This window comes from Thamnophis sirtalis, unplaced genomic scaffold (assembly GCF_051295495.1).
Source record: "Thamnophis sirtalis isolate CommonGarterSnake01/CBP01778 unplaced genomic scaffold, rThaSir2_p1.2 scaffold_8, whole genome shotgun sequence".
NCBI lineage: Eukaryota > Metazoa > Chordata > Lepidosauria > Squamata > Natricidae > Thamnophis > Thamnophis sirtalis.
Genome location: NW_028261388.1, coordinates 23,106,105 through 23,124,402, shown reverse-complemented (window position 1 = coordinate 23,124,402; position 18,298 = coordinate 23,106,105). Strand labels below are relative to the sequence as shown.

Below are 18,298 nucleotides of genomic sequence, written 5' to 3'. Positions count from 1 at the left end.
ATTCAAACATGCATATAATTGTCCAGCAATTTTTAAATCTATTTTCTTCTGTACAGAAAGAACATACTTTTTGCAAAAGATAATTTTTGATAGATTAAAAGGAGCTACTGATGAAAAGTCAAAATAATGTAAACATGTTATGCTCTGATTGCAAGGCTTACTAACTCTGTTAGTTTCAAAATTTTGTATTCAAAAGTTATTATGTTTGGAGATAGGCCTTTAAATAAAGGTAGCAATGACCATGTTTATTGGATGATTATGAAAATTATAATTTAACACCACCTTTATTGGAGAAAGAAATGGCAACCAATGTCTATTAATTGAGAGTCAAATGGAACTTCTATTCTCTGGAATATACAGTATTGCGAAGGAATATACAATATAACAAGGGAATGTTATCACATTAAAGATCAGCCTCTAATCTTCCTAAGCAAATTTAGCTGCCACTACTACTTGTAAACATATAGCTGAACTATATAAAAAATGATCTAGGTGGGCCTCATATGTGTTCTCATATTTTTGCCCCTGTCAGAATGAAAGTCTGCCATCCGTCCATTCAATAGTCGTTTAATTGCTGTAGACCAAGGAATACCAAAAGTGCTTATGTTCAAATATGTCCTTCAAATAAATACTGAATTCTGCCACACAATGTTGATCTATCATTTAACAGATAAAGGGTTTATCAATATAACCAATGCAAAGGAAGATTTTGAAGTTGGCATAGACGAAGATACCTGCCTTGAAGTTAAACTCAAAGCCTATCCACCAATCAGATGCATTTGGATATTTTCCCAGATGTCATTTCCATGTCAGCAAACTTACACAGACACTTACAGGTAATTCACTTTCTTTGATTACTTTGCTGCTATGCGTTTCGGCGTTTTTTCTCCACTTCTAAGATGTTTAAAGCTATGCTATTTATTTGTTGCATATGTTTTAATTTTTTGCATGCCGCAATCTATTGTTTCTCCAATTAAATTAAAAAGTTCAGTAATAAGAGAACTTTAATGTGGCGCATCCTACCAGTGCCTTGTCAAATCGGGGGGCTGTGTAACATTTTTTCCCATAATGCAGCAGAAAGATTTGAATGCATCCCGCTGTAATTCAGCATGTTGAAGTTGCAGAGATTTTTGTGTAAAAATGTAAGCATCGATCTGACTTGAAGGTGCTTCAGTTTGGTTGAGTTCAGTCTTCTCCCTTGGGATATGAACTTAAGACTTATAAATAAATAGATAAATAGCAAACAAACAAACAAAATGAATTAATTCCTGAGGAACATATTGATGAATTTCCCAGTATGCTCTTAACACCATTCCAGGTTCAAAGTGTGAAAAATTGACAATAGTGGCTACCAGAACCAGGCTATTTTTAAAACTGGGGTATAGAACAAGTGATACTGAGGGATACCAGGGCAGAGAAATTTACAGCAAAAGTTATTTGTGTGTCTTGAAGTTATTTTCATTTTCATTTCTTTCTTCTCCATGTCCCCTCTTCTCTTCCAGTATTAGTTTATTAATTATCTCTCCGTCCTTCTATCAGGCAGTAATGAGGACCAGCAAGGCAATATTTTTGGTGAACTTTTTAAAGCCCATGGCTCTGAATCAGGAGGTCCCTGAATGATGCAGGATCCAGAGTTTGTTCTGATAGTACAGTAGTAACAGCACTATTGATGATAGGTCCCACTTGTTCTGACCTAGTCTTACCAAGAGCATGAAGCAAACTCCTTGTCCCGACAAAAAACCTTTTTATTAATTTACTGTGAATTCTTCTCATTCACATCCAACAAAGTCTTTCAATGGTCTTTACAGTCACAGACCTTATCTAGCTTGGAGAGCTGCCTGGCCAATATCTGCAAAACTTGGCAAGGAGTCTCGGAGAGTCATGAACCAATTAAGCAAACTAATAGTCTCCTGCAAACTCCACTCCCCTTTCGCTCCTCTTTTATTTCCTCTTGGAGGGGCCATTCTATTTGACTCTCAATTAATAGACATTGGTTGCCATTTCTTTCTCCAATAAAGATGGTCCACCTATGGCCTTGCTTCTAATTCAACCCCTATTCTTTAGCTGTTCCTTTCGTCTGGCAGCTCTGTGCATACACACACTGAGAACAGGCTCCAGCTGTTCATATGCCTCACTGATGTCTGACTCTAAAGGCAGCTGATAACTGGCTCATGGCTCTGGCCCCCTCTCTGTCTCTGACACAGAGCCCTTATCAGAGCCTTCCCCAGACTCCAGGACTGGCCCATGTTCTTCCCCAACCTCCTCACTGTCCAAATCTGCTGCCAGCTCTGCTGGCCACTGGCGGGACACAACACTTCTATGGAATTGTTTGATCATGTCATGAGCCGATGTACTTAAGACTGGTTTGGGGGGAGGGGGTTGTTACTGTACTTTTAACTTCTAGACCAGTAATGGAACAACACCAGCACCCATGCACACACAACCAGCGCTCCCCCGCCATTGTTGGTGTGCTTTTTTGGCCCTCCCCAGCTCTATAGGAGCCTGAGGGGGGTAAAAACAGCACCCCCCCAGGGAGTCCCTTCGAAGGCTTCAAGAGCCCTAAGGCCCTAAGGGCAAACTGGAAGTTTGGGAACAGACTTCTGGTTTGCTCGTAGAGCCAGTTTTAGCCCTCCGGAGCCTTCAGGGGCCTTCAGGAGGATTCCCTGAAGGCTCCGGAGGGCAAAACAACAACCCTACAAGCAAACCGGAAGTTTGTCCGTAGGGCCATTTTTCATCCACCAGAGCCTTCAGGGGCCTTCCAGAGGCTTCCCTGAAGGCTCCAGAAGGCAAAAAACAACTCTATGAGCAACTTTCCGGTTTGCCCGTAGGGCCGGTTTTTCACACTCCAGAGGCTTCGGGAAGGTCCTGAAACCCCCAGAGGGCAAAAAATGGCCTCAAAAGAAGGCTGAAGTTAGCTGGCCAGCACGCATATGCACGCTGGCCAGCTGACAGGGCAAGGCCTCACATGCCCAGATAAATGGCTCCGCTTGCCATCATGGTTCTAGACAATGGATGTTACGGGTGATTTTGGAACATCTAATTATTTTTTGATTAAGATAGCAAGTTGGATACTTAAAAAGTCCTAGTTTAGTGAGATGTGTCTTGGCTTCTATGACTCGGCAAACATTAAGATCGAAAAATAAATTTTTGCCTCCCCCCCTTTCATTTTTTTAAACACAAGGAGGAAGCTGGTAGGTCTGTGTGCAACAGACCTTGAAAGTACATGGTGGCCCTATGCAGTTTTGTGGGTTCCTCTACTCTGAAAGTTTATTTAAAGAACTGTTTCAGAGCACTTTTTATTTAAGCCTGTCTAAGGAACCTAAATTTCTCATCTGCTCAGCCTTCTTTTTTGATTTGGTTACCATGTACAGTACATTTTTCTGATGTGACTATCCTTACACTTAGTTTGATCCATACTGTATGTAGATGCCTATCCCAGAGCCTGTAATTTATTCCAAAAAAGATTGTTCTAAATCAGAGCTTATATTTAATCCCCTGCAGTTTCTACATTTGTTTCAATCCTGTCCTCTAAAGCAAAAGAAATTAAGTCACAGCCCTAGCACAGAATTGGATGGAACTATGCCTTATTTTATTTGAGACGCGGTGGCTCAGTGACTAAGACACTGAGCTTGTCGATCAGAAAGGTCAGCAGTTCAGCAGTTCAAATTCCTAGCACCACATAACAGAGTGAGCTCCCATTACTTGTCCCAGCTTCTGCCAACCTAGCAGTTCGAAAGCATGTAAAAAATGCAAGTAGAAAAATAGGAACCACCTTTGTTGGGAAGGTAACAGCGTTCCATGCACCTTCGGCATTTAGTCATGCCGGTCACATGACCAGAGAATTCGTTGGACAGCGCTGGCTCTTTGACTTTGAAATGGAGATGAGCACCGCCCCTTAGAGTCAGGAACAACTAGCACATAATGTGTGAGGGGAACCTTTATCTTTATCTTATGCCTTATTTTATGAACGCAGCCTTAGGTTGTTATAGTTGCTTTGTGGCATTGCTGGCTCATTAGTATGATTACTAATAATAGTCTCTTTTTTGTCCCTCTCAAATTCTTTTTGCGGCTGTCTCTGTTGTTGTTGTTTTGTCTTAATTTTTTTTAGGATAGGTGTTAAATATATATATATTATTCTTTGACTCTTTTCCTGCAGAACAGAGGAGACACAACAAAGCAAGGATCAGGCCTGCTATTTCTCTGTTCAAAATTAGCAGCTATCTCCAGGGGATAAAAGAGAGCAATGATTTCTATCAGGGGGGAAAAGAAACAAGTAACTGGAGAGTAGAAGTGACTTTAGCAAATGTATAGTAAAAAAGCAAAAAGCTGAATCCCTTTCTTTGCTCAGATGAAAAGAGGAGCAAATAATGCATAATACAGTGAGACAAATTTCTATATTTGAAAATAAATAAATAAATTCCTCGCTTTTTTTTTCTTTTTTAGTATTATGATTCCACTCCACCTACTACTTCCTCTAAGATTTTCCACAAAGAGGTCTTGGTACCTTTTAGTTTTCTGTTCCTTCTTTATTTGCTTTCACTTCTTCAATCAAGCATAAAGCAAAACTTATTAAGGTTTATACAACAAATCTTCCTTTATTTTTCAGCAGAAGTTGGTTTAATTTTCCAGACTGAATCAATCTTATGAAACTAAAATCTATGCATAACTATTTCTGGTTTTTTTTTCACTTACACGCATGGATGGATGGATGGATGGATGGAGGAGGGAGGGAGGGAGGGAGGGAGAGAAAGAGAGAGAGAGAGAGAGAGAGAGAGAGAGAGAGAGAGAGAGAGAGAGAGAGAGAGAGAGAGAGAGAGAGAGAGAGAGAGAGAGAGAGAGAGACATTCTGCTGGAGGCTAGGAGAAGATGGATAAACACATTTCTATGACCATCATGGAGCAGCTCACCTGTATCTTTGTATTAAAGAACAATGGAGAATTGTGGCCCTTACTCACCTACAAGCATTTCTGGTTTTCTATGGCTACCAAACATGCACCAGTAGAAAGCCAATTAATGCTTGTGATTTTGCCTTCAGAGATGGGGCTTCTAAAAAAAATGTTCTAGTCCTTTTTTTTAAAAAAAGTGATCTTATATATCCCATATCACACATAATATGCCTTGATTCTCAAGAAAAATGCCATTAAGGAAGAAAACACATTTGGTGGAAACATAGTTATTTGTGATTTGCTTATTTCCTCTTATAATTCTCAAGAAAGCTCCTAGACCCATAGATTTAGCCCTCTGCTTAAATATAGGTAGATTTCAAGAATATCCTCCTGTGGATTTCCATTCAGTACCACTGAAATCCCACCAACATGAATTTTGATGAAACTGCAGCTGAACTGTTGTTCCAATACATTCATCATCTACATTTTAGGCAAATCTCAGGATTAAAGCAAACAAACAAAAATTATGTGATAAGATTCCATCAAATGTGTGTGGCTTTTTTTAATTATTTCCCTGAAATTGGTCATGTTCAGAGGTCCCTTAAAGGGTAAGATACAGATATCCCCTTTCTTTCAAAACTGCTAATCTACAAGTAGCCGTTCCCTGCTGAGAATCCCATTGCATTTGGGCTCTTGCTTTTCGCCCCACAAGGAACATGTTAAAAACCATCTAGACTCTTTTCTAGCTACAGTGGGAACCAGCCCTTGCTGTGGGAACTGAAAGAGCTGCCACTGTGCTAGCATAATCACATCTTGTTCTGATTCTCCTGTTTGTTTTATGGCTGCTGGGTGTTTTCTTATGGACAACAGCAGGATAAGGCTGTGTAAATCATCTTTTGCAGGAAGACTTAATGGCAAGATGTAATATTGTGGTTCTAAAGCTGTTCCAGTGTTGCTGTAAATAACTAGTAAAGACTCCTGGATCAGTGATCATTTGGTGTGTATACCAGTGGTGAAATTCATTTTTTTTTACTACTGGTTCTGTGGACATGGTTTGGTTGGGCGTGGCAGGGGAAGGATCCTGCAAATCTCCATTCCCTCCCCACTCCAAGGGAAGGATACTGCAAAATCCCCATTCCGTCCCCACTCCAGGGGAAGGATACTGCAAAATCTCCATTGCCACCCCACTCCAGGGGAAGGATACTGCAAAATCCCCATTGTCACCCCACTCCAGGGGAAGGATACTGCAAAATCTCCATTCTGTCCCCACTCCAGGGGAAGGATACTGCAAAATCCCCATTGCCTCCCCACTCCAAGGGAAGGATACTGCAAAATCCCCATTCCGTCCCCACTCCAGGGGAAGGATACTGCAAAATCCCCATTTTGTCCCCACTCCAGGGGAAGGATACTGCAAAATCCCCATTCTGTCCCCACTCCAGGGGAAGGATACTGCAAAATCCCCATTCCGTCCCCACTCCAGGGGAAGGATACTGCAAAATCCCCATTCCGTCCCCACTCCAGGGGAAGGATACTGCAAAATCTCCATTCTGTCCCCACTCCAGGGGAAGGATACTGCAAAATCCCCATTCCGTCCCCACTCCAGGGGAAGGATACTGCAAAATCTCCATTCTGTCCGCACTCCAGGGGAAGGATACTGCAAAATCCCCATTTTGTCCCCACTCCAGGGGAAGGATACTGCAAAATCCCCATTCCGTCCCCACTCCAGGGGAAGGATACTGCAAAATCCCCATTCCGTCCCCACTCCAGGGGAAGGATACTGCAAAATCTCCATTCTGTCCCCACTCCAGGGGAAGGATACTGCAAAATCCCCATTCCGTCCCCACTCCAGGGGAAGGATACTGCAAAATCTCCATTTTGTCCCCACTCCAGGGGAAGGATACTGCAAAATCCCCATTGCCACCCCACTCCAGGGGAAGGATAGCAAAATCCCCATTGCCACTCCACTCCAGGGGAAGGATACTGCAAAATCTCCATTCCCATCCCATTCTGGGGCCAACAGAGGTGGTATTTTCTGGTTCTCCAAATTACTCAACATCTCCACTACCGGTTCTCCAGAACCTGTCAGAACCTACTGAATTTCACCCTTGGAGTATACCTTAGCTTGTGTGACTATTTTGATGTCCGACAGGGAAAGCGAAGGAAGAAGTCCAACTCATATATTTCTAGCTGTCAATAAATTGACCCTGAGTCTTCTGCCTGCCTCATCTTTCTTTCCTTTGAACTACTTGTAATGCTTTGTTCTTTCTTGCTCTTTCTTGTGGTATGCCAGGCCAGCATCTGCTGTTCTTGAGTTCATCACAGTGCAGGGAAAATAATTAAACTACAATCTGCATTTTTGAGATGAAGTTAACATGTGGAGGTGGGAATTTTCTGTTTGAGCAATATGTATTTTTATCTGAGATTTCCCAAGGAGTAATAAATTTGAGAACAGGTGAAAGAGAAATGCAAGCTCTTTCACCCTTTTCATTTACCTGTATTATGCAGGGCTAGATGGCTGGTGCAGGCTAAATGCAGGATTCAAACCTCTTTTTGTAATCTTGTTTTTTTGCAAAATAGGAGGTGTGCTTTTTTTTCCTGTTAAGGAAGTTCCATTACTTCCCTTGAAATCTTTGGGTTGCTACATGCCACAACAGGATGGTCAAAGTCAAATATAGGTAGAAATGCGGTTGTATCTTTATTTAGGGTACCAAATGAGTGACCACAAAAGTGGCAAAAAGTGTCACAAACTTAGCCGAGATGGCTAAAATATCGGCATATCTTAAAGATCACTCAAATGAGAGATATAAACGAGACTGGAAAAAATGGATTGACTATATACAAAATAAATACGGGACCAAGAAATTCCAGTTAGCCTATGCTTAAGATCAGAAATGATTTAAACTGTTTAAAGTTAGTTCAGTAAGAAGAAGCTAAGGTCAATGTAGAATGTCATTAATTTCTTTATTTCTTTTTTCTCAATAGATTTTAGACTGTGTTAGTTAAAAATCCATACCGTGTACGGGTTCTGGGAAGTCGGGGGTGGAGGAGGAGGGGGGCTGGGGGGTGGAGGGAGGGAGGGGCATACAAAAAAAATTGTACTTCAATGTTTTAATGATTGACGAATGATGAAATATTTGTGTTTTTTAAAAGAAATAAAACTCTTTTCTAAAAAAAAAAAGAAAGTATATAAGCAATAATACCATCAGTAATATACAGAGAATGCAGAAATGGAAACGTTATGTATAACAAAGAAAAATGTATAATAAAATTTATATGTGTGTAAAAAGTGGCAAAAATGCATCCAGGTGTTTTCTGTTCTTTGCAATTCGTACAAGTTTTGTAGTTCATGGAGTAACTATAGAGCAGGATAAATGAAGGGGGGGAAAAACAAAGTTGAAAGATTCAGACTCTAACACCTGGAAGACTTCATTTGTTCCAAGAGGTCTTGAGAGTTCTTGCCCTTTGCTATGTTAAAACTTTATTCTCATAGTGGTGCTATAGATTCTCAACTATCCCCCTCCCACCAGATCAAAGCTGAACATGAAAGCTGACCTTGATGGATATAAATTTAATTGTTTGTATTAGTACAGTTTTTTAAAGATTAGAAATAGGGTTATTATATCATCTATTTATCTGTCCATCTACCTATCTCTCTACATACCTATCTAATTAGCTATCCATCCTGTTCTTAGTTTATATAAATGACTGGACTATTGATCAGAAATTTGGACAGCCAGTGGGGTAGAGTAGTTAAGCCGATGAAATAGGAATAGAGAATCTCAGCTCCTAGTCTTAGCTAAAAAGTTGACCTGGTAGGCTTGGGCCAGTCATCCCCTTAAGCCCCAAACCAGAAAGTTTAAAAAACAACTACCTACCAATCAGAACTTCAGCAATAGGCTACATTATATGGTCCAATGAACAGAGTTTCATCCTGAAGAAGTAGAGGAAGAGCGTTTTTAATTGCAAAACTTTTTTTCTGGCCTCATAACAAGAGGGAATATTAACACTCTTCAAATGTACAAAATCCATCTGTGTCCTGCTTCCGATCAAATCAGCAGAACTGAGGGAGGTTTCTGTAGAGAGAGAAAAAATTGCTTTTTTGTATTATATGGCAGTGTTTCTCAACCTTGGCAACTTGAAGATGTCCGGACTTCAACTCCTAGAATTCCCCAGCCAGCGAATGCTGGCTGGGGAATTCTGGGAGTTGAAGTCCAGACATCTTCAAGTTACCAAGGTTGAGAAACACTGTTATATGGCATTGGAGGAAAGGTCAAATACATGACCAAATGCAAATGCAAGATTGTATCTGTGGTTGATTTCCTAAAAGTCTGTCTGGTTGGCCCCTTTGTAGAGTTTAGGAAGCTTCCTTTCCTTATTGCAATATAAACGAAAAGAAAATGATTTTCCCATGAATTAGTTCCATAGTTTCAGATGCCACAGCGAAGATTCTGCTTCGGAAACCTTCATGGGAGAACAACATTTACTTGTTTGCAATGTGATTTGGTGGTTTTTATTCTTTGAGAGTAACGTGGGTAGCTTAAGAACTCACCATAGAGCCTTTCAGTAAAGACTACACCTGAATGTACCCTTGAATGATCCTTCCTTCCTTCCTTCCTTTATGAAACAGCATCTCTGCAAGCTTCTGTGATCATAAACGCCAACCGGGAGAATATTTATTCTATGCAGAAAATAGTGATGTGTTTGTAAAGAGGACATTAAGGCTCTATGTGAAGAGTGAGTATGTTTTAAGAAACAAGATCAATCAATATTCAGTACCATGCTGCACTTATTAACAGGTTTAATTTTTACCCATCTTTTCCATTGAATCATGTATAATAGTCTTCTCCAACTTGTCTCCCTTAAATATGTGTTGAGACTAAGTAGGAAATGAACGAAGTGCAGTTCATAATGGAAACAATGTTAAAAATAATTCAAGTACCACATCAGTTAAATTGATCAAAACAGTAAGTTAAAACCGGGTACAGTGGACTCATATTAATGAAACATCTGCTTAAATTAACAAAAAAATAATCTCTTTCTGCCAGCCAAAGTTATATAGGCAAATCGGTCCACTTGACCTCACTTATTCCTATGCATTTCTTTCATTTCTGTCTTATCTGTGTGTGACAGTCCACTTTTCCCGAATAAAACCATTATTTCAAGTTAGTTTTGTACTTGAAATAGTTTAGCCACATCTAAATTATGTCTTTAATTAACTGAACATCTATACAGGGATGTAAATGTAGCATTCAAAGGACAGGGAAATTTCAGAGCCCTTCTTCTTCTGGCAGGTTAAACAGCCTGCTGCTAGGCAGGCATATGCAAGATTGAAAGCCTTTCCAAACTGGATGGGGAAAATCTTAAATCTGAGACCCTAGAGAGGCAGGCTAGACAAAGCAATGGCATGTTTATGTATTTGTGATTTATAACTTTAAAAAAATCTATTCATCATGTACTGATGCCATGTAGTCTTTCTGTGCTTCAGGAGTGGGGATTGGTGTGGGGGTTGATAGTTAGCTAACTAGCTAGTTAGCTATCTGGCTAGCTAGGCTGGCTGGCTGGCTGGCTGGCTGGCTGGCTGGCTGGCTGGCTGGCTGGCTGGCTGGCTGGCTGGCTGGCTGGCTGGCTGGCTGGCTGGCTGGCTGGCTGGCTGGCTGCAATAATGGGAATGAAAAATTTAAAGCTACTTTTTTTGTATAAATGTAAACATAACAGGAGAGTATCATGCATCTTCAGTGAAGGAATCTCATGAAGTTATGCTGCAAAACAAATGCCTGGAAGTTTGAAAGGACAGTCCAGCCTTTGCTAATGTAAAGTTCTCAAGGCAAACTCTGTAACTCTCAGTCATCCAGTCACTTGTTCAGAATGGCTGAATGTAAGGAGCTGTTGGACCACCACATCTGAGGGAAATCAAGTTGGAAAAAGCTGGGAGAGATAACAAAAAGGGAGCGAATCTAGTTCAATTGGTAGATTGAATAGCTTATTGCTGATTTGATTATTGATGCTATCAATTTATGACCCTGATGTTTTGCTCTGTCACCTGCCGTTATCCAGTTTCACCTGACTAATGCAGGCCAAATCCAGTGTCGGGTTTAGTGAGTTGAACACAGTAACAGACAGCTGATAAGGAAAGGCCAAGAAAGACAACACAAGGTTAAAAACAGAAAAGTCTGGGTCAAAGATAAAAATTAGTATTGCTGTGTAATATCTTTTATTCTGTGCTATGTTTGGCTTTAAATATTGGAGTCAATTATCTTGTGATTCATATAAAGATCCATCCATTTAGACAAATGGGTTTGTAATCAAACTACTATATTTTTCGGACTATAAGATGCACCAGTGTATAAGACACACCAATATTTTGAAGAGGTAAGTAAGAAAAAAGGTTTTTGTCCCCCCTGGCCCCTAGGAGCACTCTGCAGGCTTCAGCAGAGCTGGGGAAAGGCAAAAACGCTCCTGTTTTTGCCAAAAAACAGGTGGAAAATGGCACAAAAAATGGCATTCAGGGTAGGGCTTGGGGGGGGCAAAAATGGCTATATTCGGTGTATAAGATTCACCAACATTTCCACACTCTTTTAAGGGGGGAAAAGGAGCATCCTATACTCCATAAAATATGGTAGTTAAAACAGCAAAGGCTTAAGTTGTAGGAAAGTTGTTCCGGCAATGTTTGCAAAATTGAATTACTGAACTATCTATCATCTTTGCTGCTATCTTTGCAGGCATGCCTAAAGTAAATATGAGCTCAACGTTTAATCAGTTATCTTGCACTGCTGAAAGCAATCCTGCTTCATTGTGGATCTGGAAGGAATGTCACAGAAAACAAATCAAGTAAATAAAAATTACTTTGAATTGTTCCATTGGTGTGAGTGGTTGCTCTCCATTGATTAACTATGATATAATTATGCATCTTATAGTACTGACATAATTGTTTTTTTTTAAGTAAATAAGATGCCACAGGAATAAAAGCTTCGATTGACCTCACTGGCTCAGACAAATGGATTCTCAATTCCATGACAAATCTCTTCCTAGAGCACCTGTCAGAGTTCAAAATATTTATCTTAATAAATTATACAGAAAACTTTCCATCTCGTCCTAAACCTTGAACTGAGAACTTCAGAGGAAGTGAACACATACAGATGTTCTTGCTAACAGAAGTCCCAGCTTTACCATTATCTAGAATGCTGCTCATTTCAGTCTTCCTGCTGCAAAAAAAGTTGCATTATGCCAGTTCCATTCCTGCAGCCTTCTCATGCCAGGCCATCTCGTCAATTACAATTCTGGTAGTTATAATCCTAGAAACTGTCAAGTAGAAATAGCGCTTAAAGTTATAGTGCTTCATAGTGCTTTACAGCCCTCTCTAAGCAGTTTACAGAGTCAGCATATTTCCCCCAGCAATCTGGTCATTTTACTGACCATGGAAGGATGGAAGGCTGAGTCAACCTTGAACTGGTCAGGATCGAACTCTGTGGGCAGAATTTGCCTGCAATGCTGCATTCTAATTACTGTGCCACCACAGATAAGATAAAGATTAAGGCTGTGCTAACTGATTCCTTTCTTAGTTCTATTCTTCCAAATAATGGCTTGTAAGGTTGGTCTTCTTTTAAAGCAGAGGTGTCAAACTGGCAGCCCGAGGGCTGGATGTGTTACATGCAGGCCACACCCACCCAGTTCCGCGAATGGGAAAAACATCACAAAACATCACAAGACGGCAATGTTATATAGCGAATTTGACACCCATGTTTTAAAGCATGTAAGCAATGTCAAAAATGTTTCTTAGGGTATGGACATTCAACAGTGGACTGCAGAAATTAAGATGGCCTTCTCATTGTCTTCTCTCAGATAGATGGGATACCCCAGCAAAAATCTATAAAGACAACATTAGTGAGGGTCAAAATATGCCCTAAGATTGGTTAATATATTACATCACTTCTAGCATAAATGGAGGTGGGTAATCAGATGGAATCTGGAAATTCCCATTCTCTGAGTCAATATTCTAGCATGCATTCCACATGTTAGATCTATCAAATATAAAGAACCTGTAACAGGTATGAAATCCTTTTATTTTTGCTACCGGTTTGGAACTGGGAACGCGCGCATGTGCTAGCTCGCTACGCTTGCTTGTGGTGCTTCTGTCTGTGATGTCATCTGGGTGGGTGGGCGGAGCCTCCCGCTGCCACCACTACTGGTTCGCCCAAACCGAGGCAGAATACCACCTCTGACCTGTAGGTTAAAAAAAAGATGGCAGCTTACACCATTCCTTCATATCTAATGCTAAAGTATATGATTATATGAAATTCTCAGGGCCATTTTGTTTACAGGGGAAGGGAATCTGAATGCCGAAAACATCAAGATGCCAGCTATAATCCAGTGGTATATGCAAAAGGGGCAGGGTTTTACCCATAGCTGCCATCTTGATTTTTTTCTAATTCATTCTACTGAAGCCCCCAAAGTTCTCATTTTTTTTATTTGTAATGTTGAATTTTCAATACTTTGCATCAGCATTAGAAAATGTGAATAATTTTTTCTTCCTTTCAGTTGCACTGAAATCACAGATGGAATTTCAAACGAAGTACGCCAAGGAACAATATTTGGATCCTGGATCTCAAGCAGCACTTTAGATACAAAGAACATACAAGCTGGGCGTTTCGTTGAATGCTGTGCAAACAATTCAGTTGGCTATTCTTGTGAATTTTATTTTGTTGAACCAAAAGGTAGTGTATAATTTAGACTACTGGGGATATGATGAAATAGTATGGCAGTAATTGGATTTTAGAATTTAAAAGTAGCATGTTGAGCAAATCTTAAAAGATTAAATTTAAGAAATTAAACCCATCTGAATTTTTTTTTTGCTTCCAAACCTGTATTGTAGAAACACTATACACCGAGGGTTGGGTTTTGATTTTTGATTTTTTTCACTTTTCATTTTGTAGTCTGCATTTGCAGTTAGTAAGACAGAACACAGTTTCTATTTTACCAATGGGGATCTGAGACTGGGGGGAAAATCCACTGAATATATTTAACTGACATACCATATTTTTCGGAGTATAAGATGCTCCAGAGTATAAGACGCTCCAGAGTATAACACGTACCTTAGTTTTTGGGGAGGAAAATAAGAACAAATATTCTGCCTCTGCCTACCAGCATCCATGGTATTCAGTTGACTCATAGTAAGAAGGTCAGCCAATGACTAGGCATAGCAACTAAGCCAATGAGGGCTATTTGGACTCTGAAATTTGCTATATGAGCAACAAGGAAGCAGAAAGGAGCCTGGCTTAGCCAGGAACTGAAAGTGAAACTGCTTGTGTTTTGCTTGCATTTACTGCTACCTTGGAAAACCTGCTTTTGATAATGTATTGTATATTATTATTATCTTGAAACCTACTTTCTGAACATGATTGCTGCTGCAAACTCTGACCAGTCAAGTCAGCTTCAGCTTATTACAGCCTGGTTCAGCACAGCTGATTGGCAGATGGATCGGACTGTCAGAATACCCCCAATCAGCTGTTCCAGGCTGCAGGGATTGCCACAGACCATCGCTGCTATCTCCATGCTTCGTGTTTTCGGCCTCTGGTTGGGGGGGGCTACATTCGGTTTATAAGATGCACCCAAATTTTCACCCTCTTTTGGGGGGGAGGTGCGTCTTATACTCCAAAAAATACGGTATTTGCTCACAGAAAACACACTGGTATGTCATTCTTCAGAGGTAAATCACCAGAGATACAGATCAGTCTCATGCCATTGTATGCTTACTTTCATTCTTTGCTCTTTGTATGAACAATTCTTAACTTTCCATTTGATAGGCAGAGGTATGTTCTTCTAGACATGAAGGCTTGGTCTATAAAATTTAATGTACTGTATATGTTATATATATTTGCAAGTCTAATGCAAAGCACCTCAAAGGTTTGCAAATTCTATTCTGGGAAGCTTTAGTACTTAGTCTACAGTCAATTTTGTCAGAAAGCATTCATTCATTCAAGGAGAGTAAATATTTACTTCCCTCTTTCACTGTTTTTCAAATTGCATGAATTTGTGCATTTGCTTTCCAGGTACCCCTTTGCTATATGCAACATTTGGAGTCTGTTTTGCAATTATCGCTGGGTTGTGCATATTAACTTACCGAAACTATAAAAAGGTAACAGCAAAATGGACAGTCTTTATTCATTTCTGTCTCCCTTTGTGTGTTGTTTTTACCATTCACAATGTCCCATTCCCTCTAGCAATTTAGATATGAAAGGCAACTGCATATGATACAAATGGTTGGTTCTTCCAACAATGAATACATCTACATAAATTTCAGTGAGTTGGAGTATGATGTCCAGTGGGAGTTTCCCCGAGAAAATCTGAAATTTGGTGAGCTGTCCATGGTACTCTTCCTGAAGGCTAATCAAGAAACAAACAAGCACAAATTGTAAATAAGGAGAATACTTTCTTTTTTATAGGGCAAGTCCTGGGCTCTGGTGCCTTTGGAAAAGTCGTGAATGCTACTGCATATGGAATTAGTGAAGCTGGAGCCTCCATCCAAGTTGCCGTCAAAATGCTTAAAGGTAGCTAAAAATTTAAGAATTTGGTCTCTTTGTATCAACCCGATTTTCTCCCATCACTAAAGTAGTAAGCTTGGACTCTATACAGAGGTGGGCTGTACTTAGGTTCACAAGCAATTTGCTGGTTGTGAGCATACGCATGAGTGCATGCGTGAGTACATGCTAGCTTTGCTCGCATGCGCCCCTTTGGGAGTGAAACGAAGCATCAAAGAAGCAGGTAATCGACTCAGGTAGCTCCAGTGAGTAAAACAGGGGCAGCATGAAACTCAGCTGGACAGCGAGGGTGGAGGGAATGAGCCAGAAAGTTAGTTATAAATGGACAGCTTAGCACAAGGGCAGATGGGCAGGCCCAGTCAGCGATCAAAGCTAAGGGTTCACCCAAACCTGCACAACCATGCAGCACACCACCACTGATTCTATACACTTGTGTGTCTGGTTGCTTGGGCTTGACAGATACCTTTCTAAACAGTTAATATTGGTGGTCCTCAAACACAACTAAAGAAGACCAACAGCTCTCTTCTTACAAGGTATCATGCCATCTATCTCTTGAGTGTGGTTTTTGGAGGCAATAGAGTCTTTTGACCTGGGATCCATGCTGTAGCATTTACTGTACATCCTAGTTGATTAGCTTTCTGATGTTTGGGTGTTATAAATTCTTTCTAAGACTTGAAAGCAGTAAGGAACAGATTAGTGTAGTTACCTCTGTGCCGCAGATTGAACTGCAATCTAGCCAACAACATTTTATTCCATTAACAACACATACAGGCAAACTATAACTCAATGTGTCATGTGAACTAACTAAAACATGGTTTGGTTGTTGGATAAATGTGATGCACGCATACCGCCAATATGAAGTTTATGTTGAAGTAGATAACTTCAAACTCACTAGACTTATTGATTACATGCCATAAAGTCAGTGCTGACTTTTAGCAACTATATAGATTTTCTTCATGATAGTCACTTAAGTAATGTGAATCAATATATTTTGGTCCATGTCGGTAGCCAGATATGTTGATCTAATATTCTATCATTGTTTTTACTCTGTGACTTTGCTGTGTGCTCTTCAATATTCTGTTATTAGATGCATTTTTTTAAAAAAAGAATCCATCTCAGTGAACATTGTCCTTTTACATCATTTTTTCTAAAAGTCCTTTTTCCTTAAAAAGCTGGTTTTATTATCATCAAAATTATATTAAAGGAATTAAAATGTTATAATAATTCTAATTATAGAGTTCTTAATCTAAACAATTTCATATAAATATATTCTTCTGATATCCTTTGCAAATGGATACCTTTTTAGGTGCAATATTTGAAAGATCCACTAAAGAGAATGATACCAACTGGTTCCATGCCATAAAGATGTACCTGAAGTACTATATACGATGGGAGAACTAGACTATTTAACATAGAAATAAATTTGTATTAAATTTATCACCCAGCCTGGTGTTTTGCTAGAAACATGTTGTCATCAACTCCTAGTGTAATGAACTTATACAAGAGTTGTCAACAACTGACTTTTAACTGTTGGGTTCATGAGTGACTAGAAACATCCCTTTCAAGTCTGTAGCATGCTTTATCTTTTAAAATAATAATGTCCTATCTTTAGTGTCTTTTTAAGTGAATCCTAATAAAAGAGTTTCTATTCTACTAAATATGTTTAAGAGACAGACAGAGAAAGACACATACACAGAGAGGTGGGGGGAGTGGGCAGGGGTGAGACTCAGTTGGTTCAGACCTGTTTGGGTGACTCGGATGCTAATTTTACATCTGGTTCGCCGAACCAGTAGTTGCAAAGACTAGCTGGCCCCGCCCACCCTGCACCTCCCCTCCCAGGAGTCTCCACACAGCCTGTTTTGGATGCCAGGTAATTGTAGGGCCCGCATGGAGGCTCTGAGAGGGCAAAAAACAGGCCTCCTGGAAGTTCTGGAAAGCCAGAAACAGGCCTGTTTTCAGCCTCCAGAGGACCTCTGGGGCCTGGAGGAGAATGTTTTGGCCTCCTGGAGGCTCGAGGAAAACCTCCAGAGTCTGGGGAGGGTGAAACCGCTCTCCAGGGCCTTCTCTGTGGCAGCTCCGGCCCTTTGGAACGAACTCCCCACAGAGATTCGGACCCTCACCTCTCTCCAGGCCTTCCGAAAAGCCGTTAAAACCTGGCTGTGTCGGCAGGCCTGGGGTTGATGAGCTCCCTTCCCCTCTCGACCTGTGTGTCTGTTGACTATTTTAATCGCTTGTATTGTACTTTGTGTTCCCTTTCCCCCTTGAGTTGTTCGCCACCCTGAGTCCCGTTGGGAATAGGGCGGCATATAAATAAAACAAATCTCAAATCTCTCTCAATCTCTCCTCGCTGAGACGCAGGAGGCCAAGTAGGCCATGACCACGACCACCCAGCAACCGGGCAGAGAAACGGTAGCTAAAATTTTTGAATCCCACCTCTGGGAGTGGGGAGGGGTAGAGAGAGAGAAACAGAGAGAGAGAAATAAAAATAAAGAATGCTTGACTTCACTACACTCTTTCTGGATCATTTTCCCCATTTTATTTAAGGATGAGTTTCGTTTTTCTTCTTTCCTTAAAAGGTATTTCCTAATCTCTGCAGGTTTGGGTAGGCATATAACACAGTCTTTCTTATTTTTCTTTATGTTTCCTTTACTGTTGAGTAGCAATGGACTATCCCATGATATCACAGAACCAGGAAATAAGGCACTGCTCTAAGAGCTATAGCCATCTTTTACTTGTTCATTCTCATTTCCTGCTTCAAGAGAAATATTTGACCAAATTAGTCATTCTGTTAATAAAATTATTTCTAATGTGTTTCAACCTGTATATGTTTGATTGTAAAAATTCTGTATAGTTACTATCTGCCATGTTACCTTTACA

The 18,298-nt window shown here is 40.3% G+C and overlaps 1 protein-coding gene across 2 annotated transcripts in view; it reads left to right on the top strand.

Moving 5' to 3' along the window:
* FLT3 (fms related receptor tyrosine kinase 3) overlaps positions 1–18,298 on the top strand; it is a 71,067-nt gene that overhangs the window by 29,405 nt on the left and 23,364 nt on the right. For both annotated transcript variants that reach the window (XM_087721245.1, XM_087721244.1), the window contains exons 9-15: positions 671–836; positions 9,514–9,620; positions 11,606–11,714; positions 13,422–13,597; positions 14,933–15,018; positions 15,104–15,236; positions 15,326–15,430. In XM_087721245.1, coding sequence (XP_087577371.1) covers positions 671–836; positions 9,514–9,620; positions 11,606–11,714; positions 13,422–13,597; positions 14,933–15,018; positions 15,104–15,236; positions 15,326–15,430 — 882 coding nt within the window. The remainder of the gene's footprint in view (positions 1–670; positions 837–9,513; positions 9,621–11,605; positions 11,715–13,421; positions 13,598–14,932; positions 15,019–15,103; positions 15,237–15,325; positions 15,431–18,298) is intronic.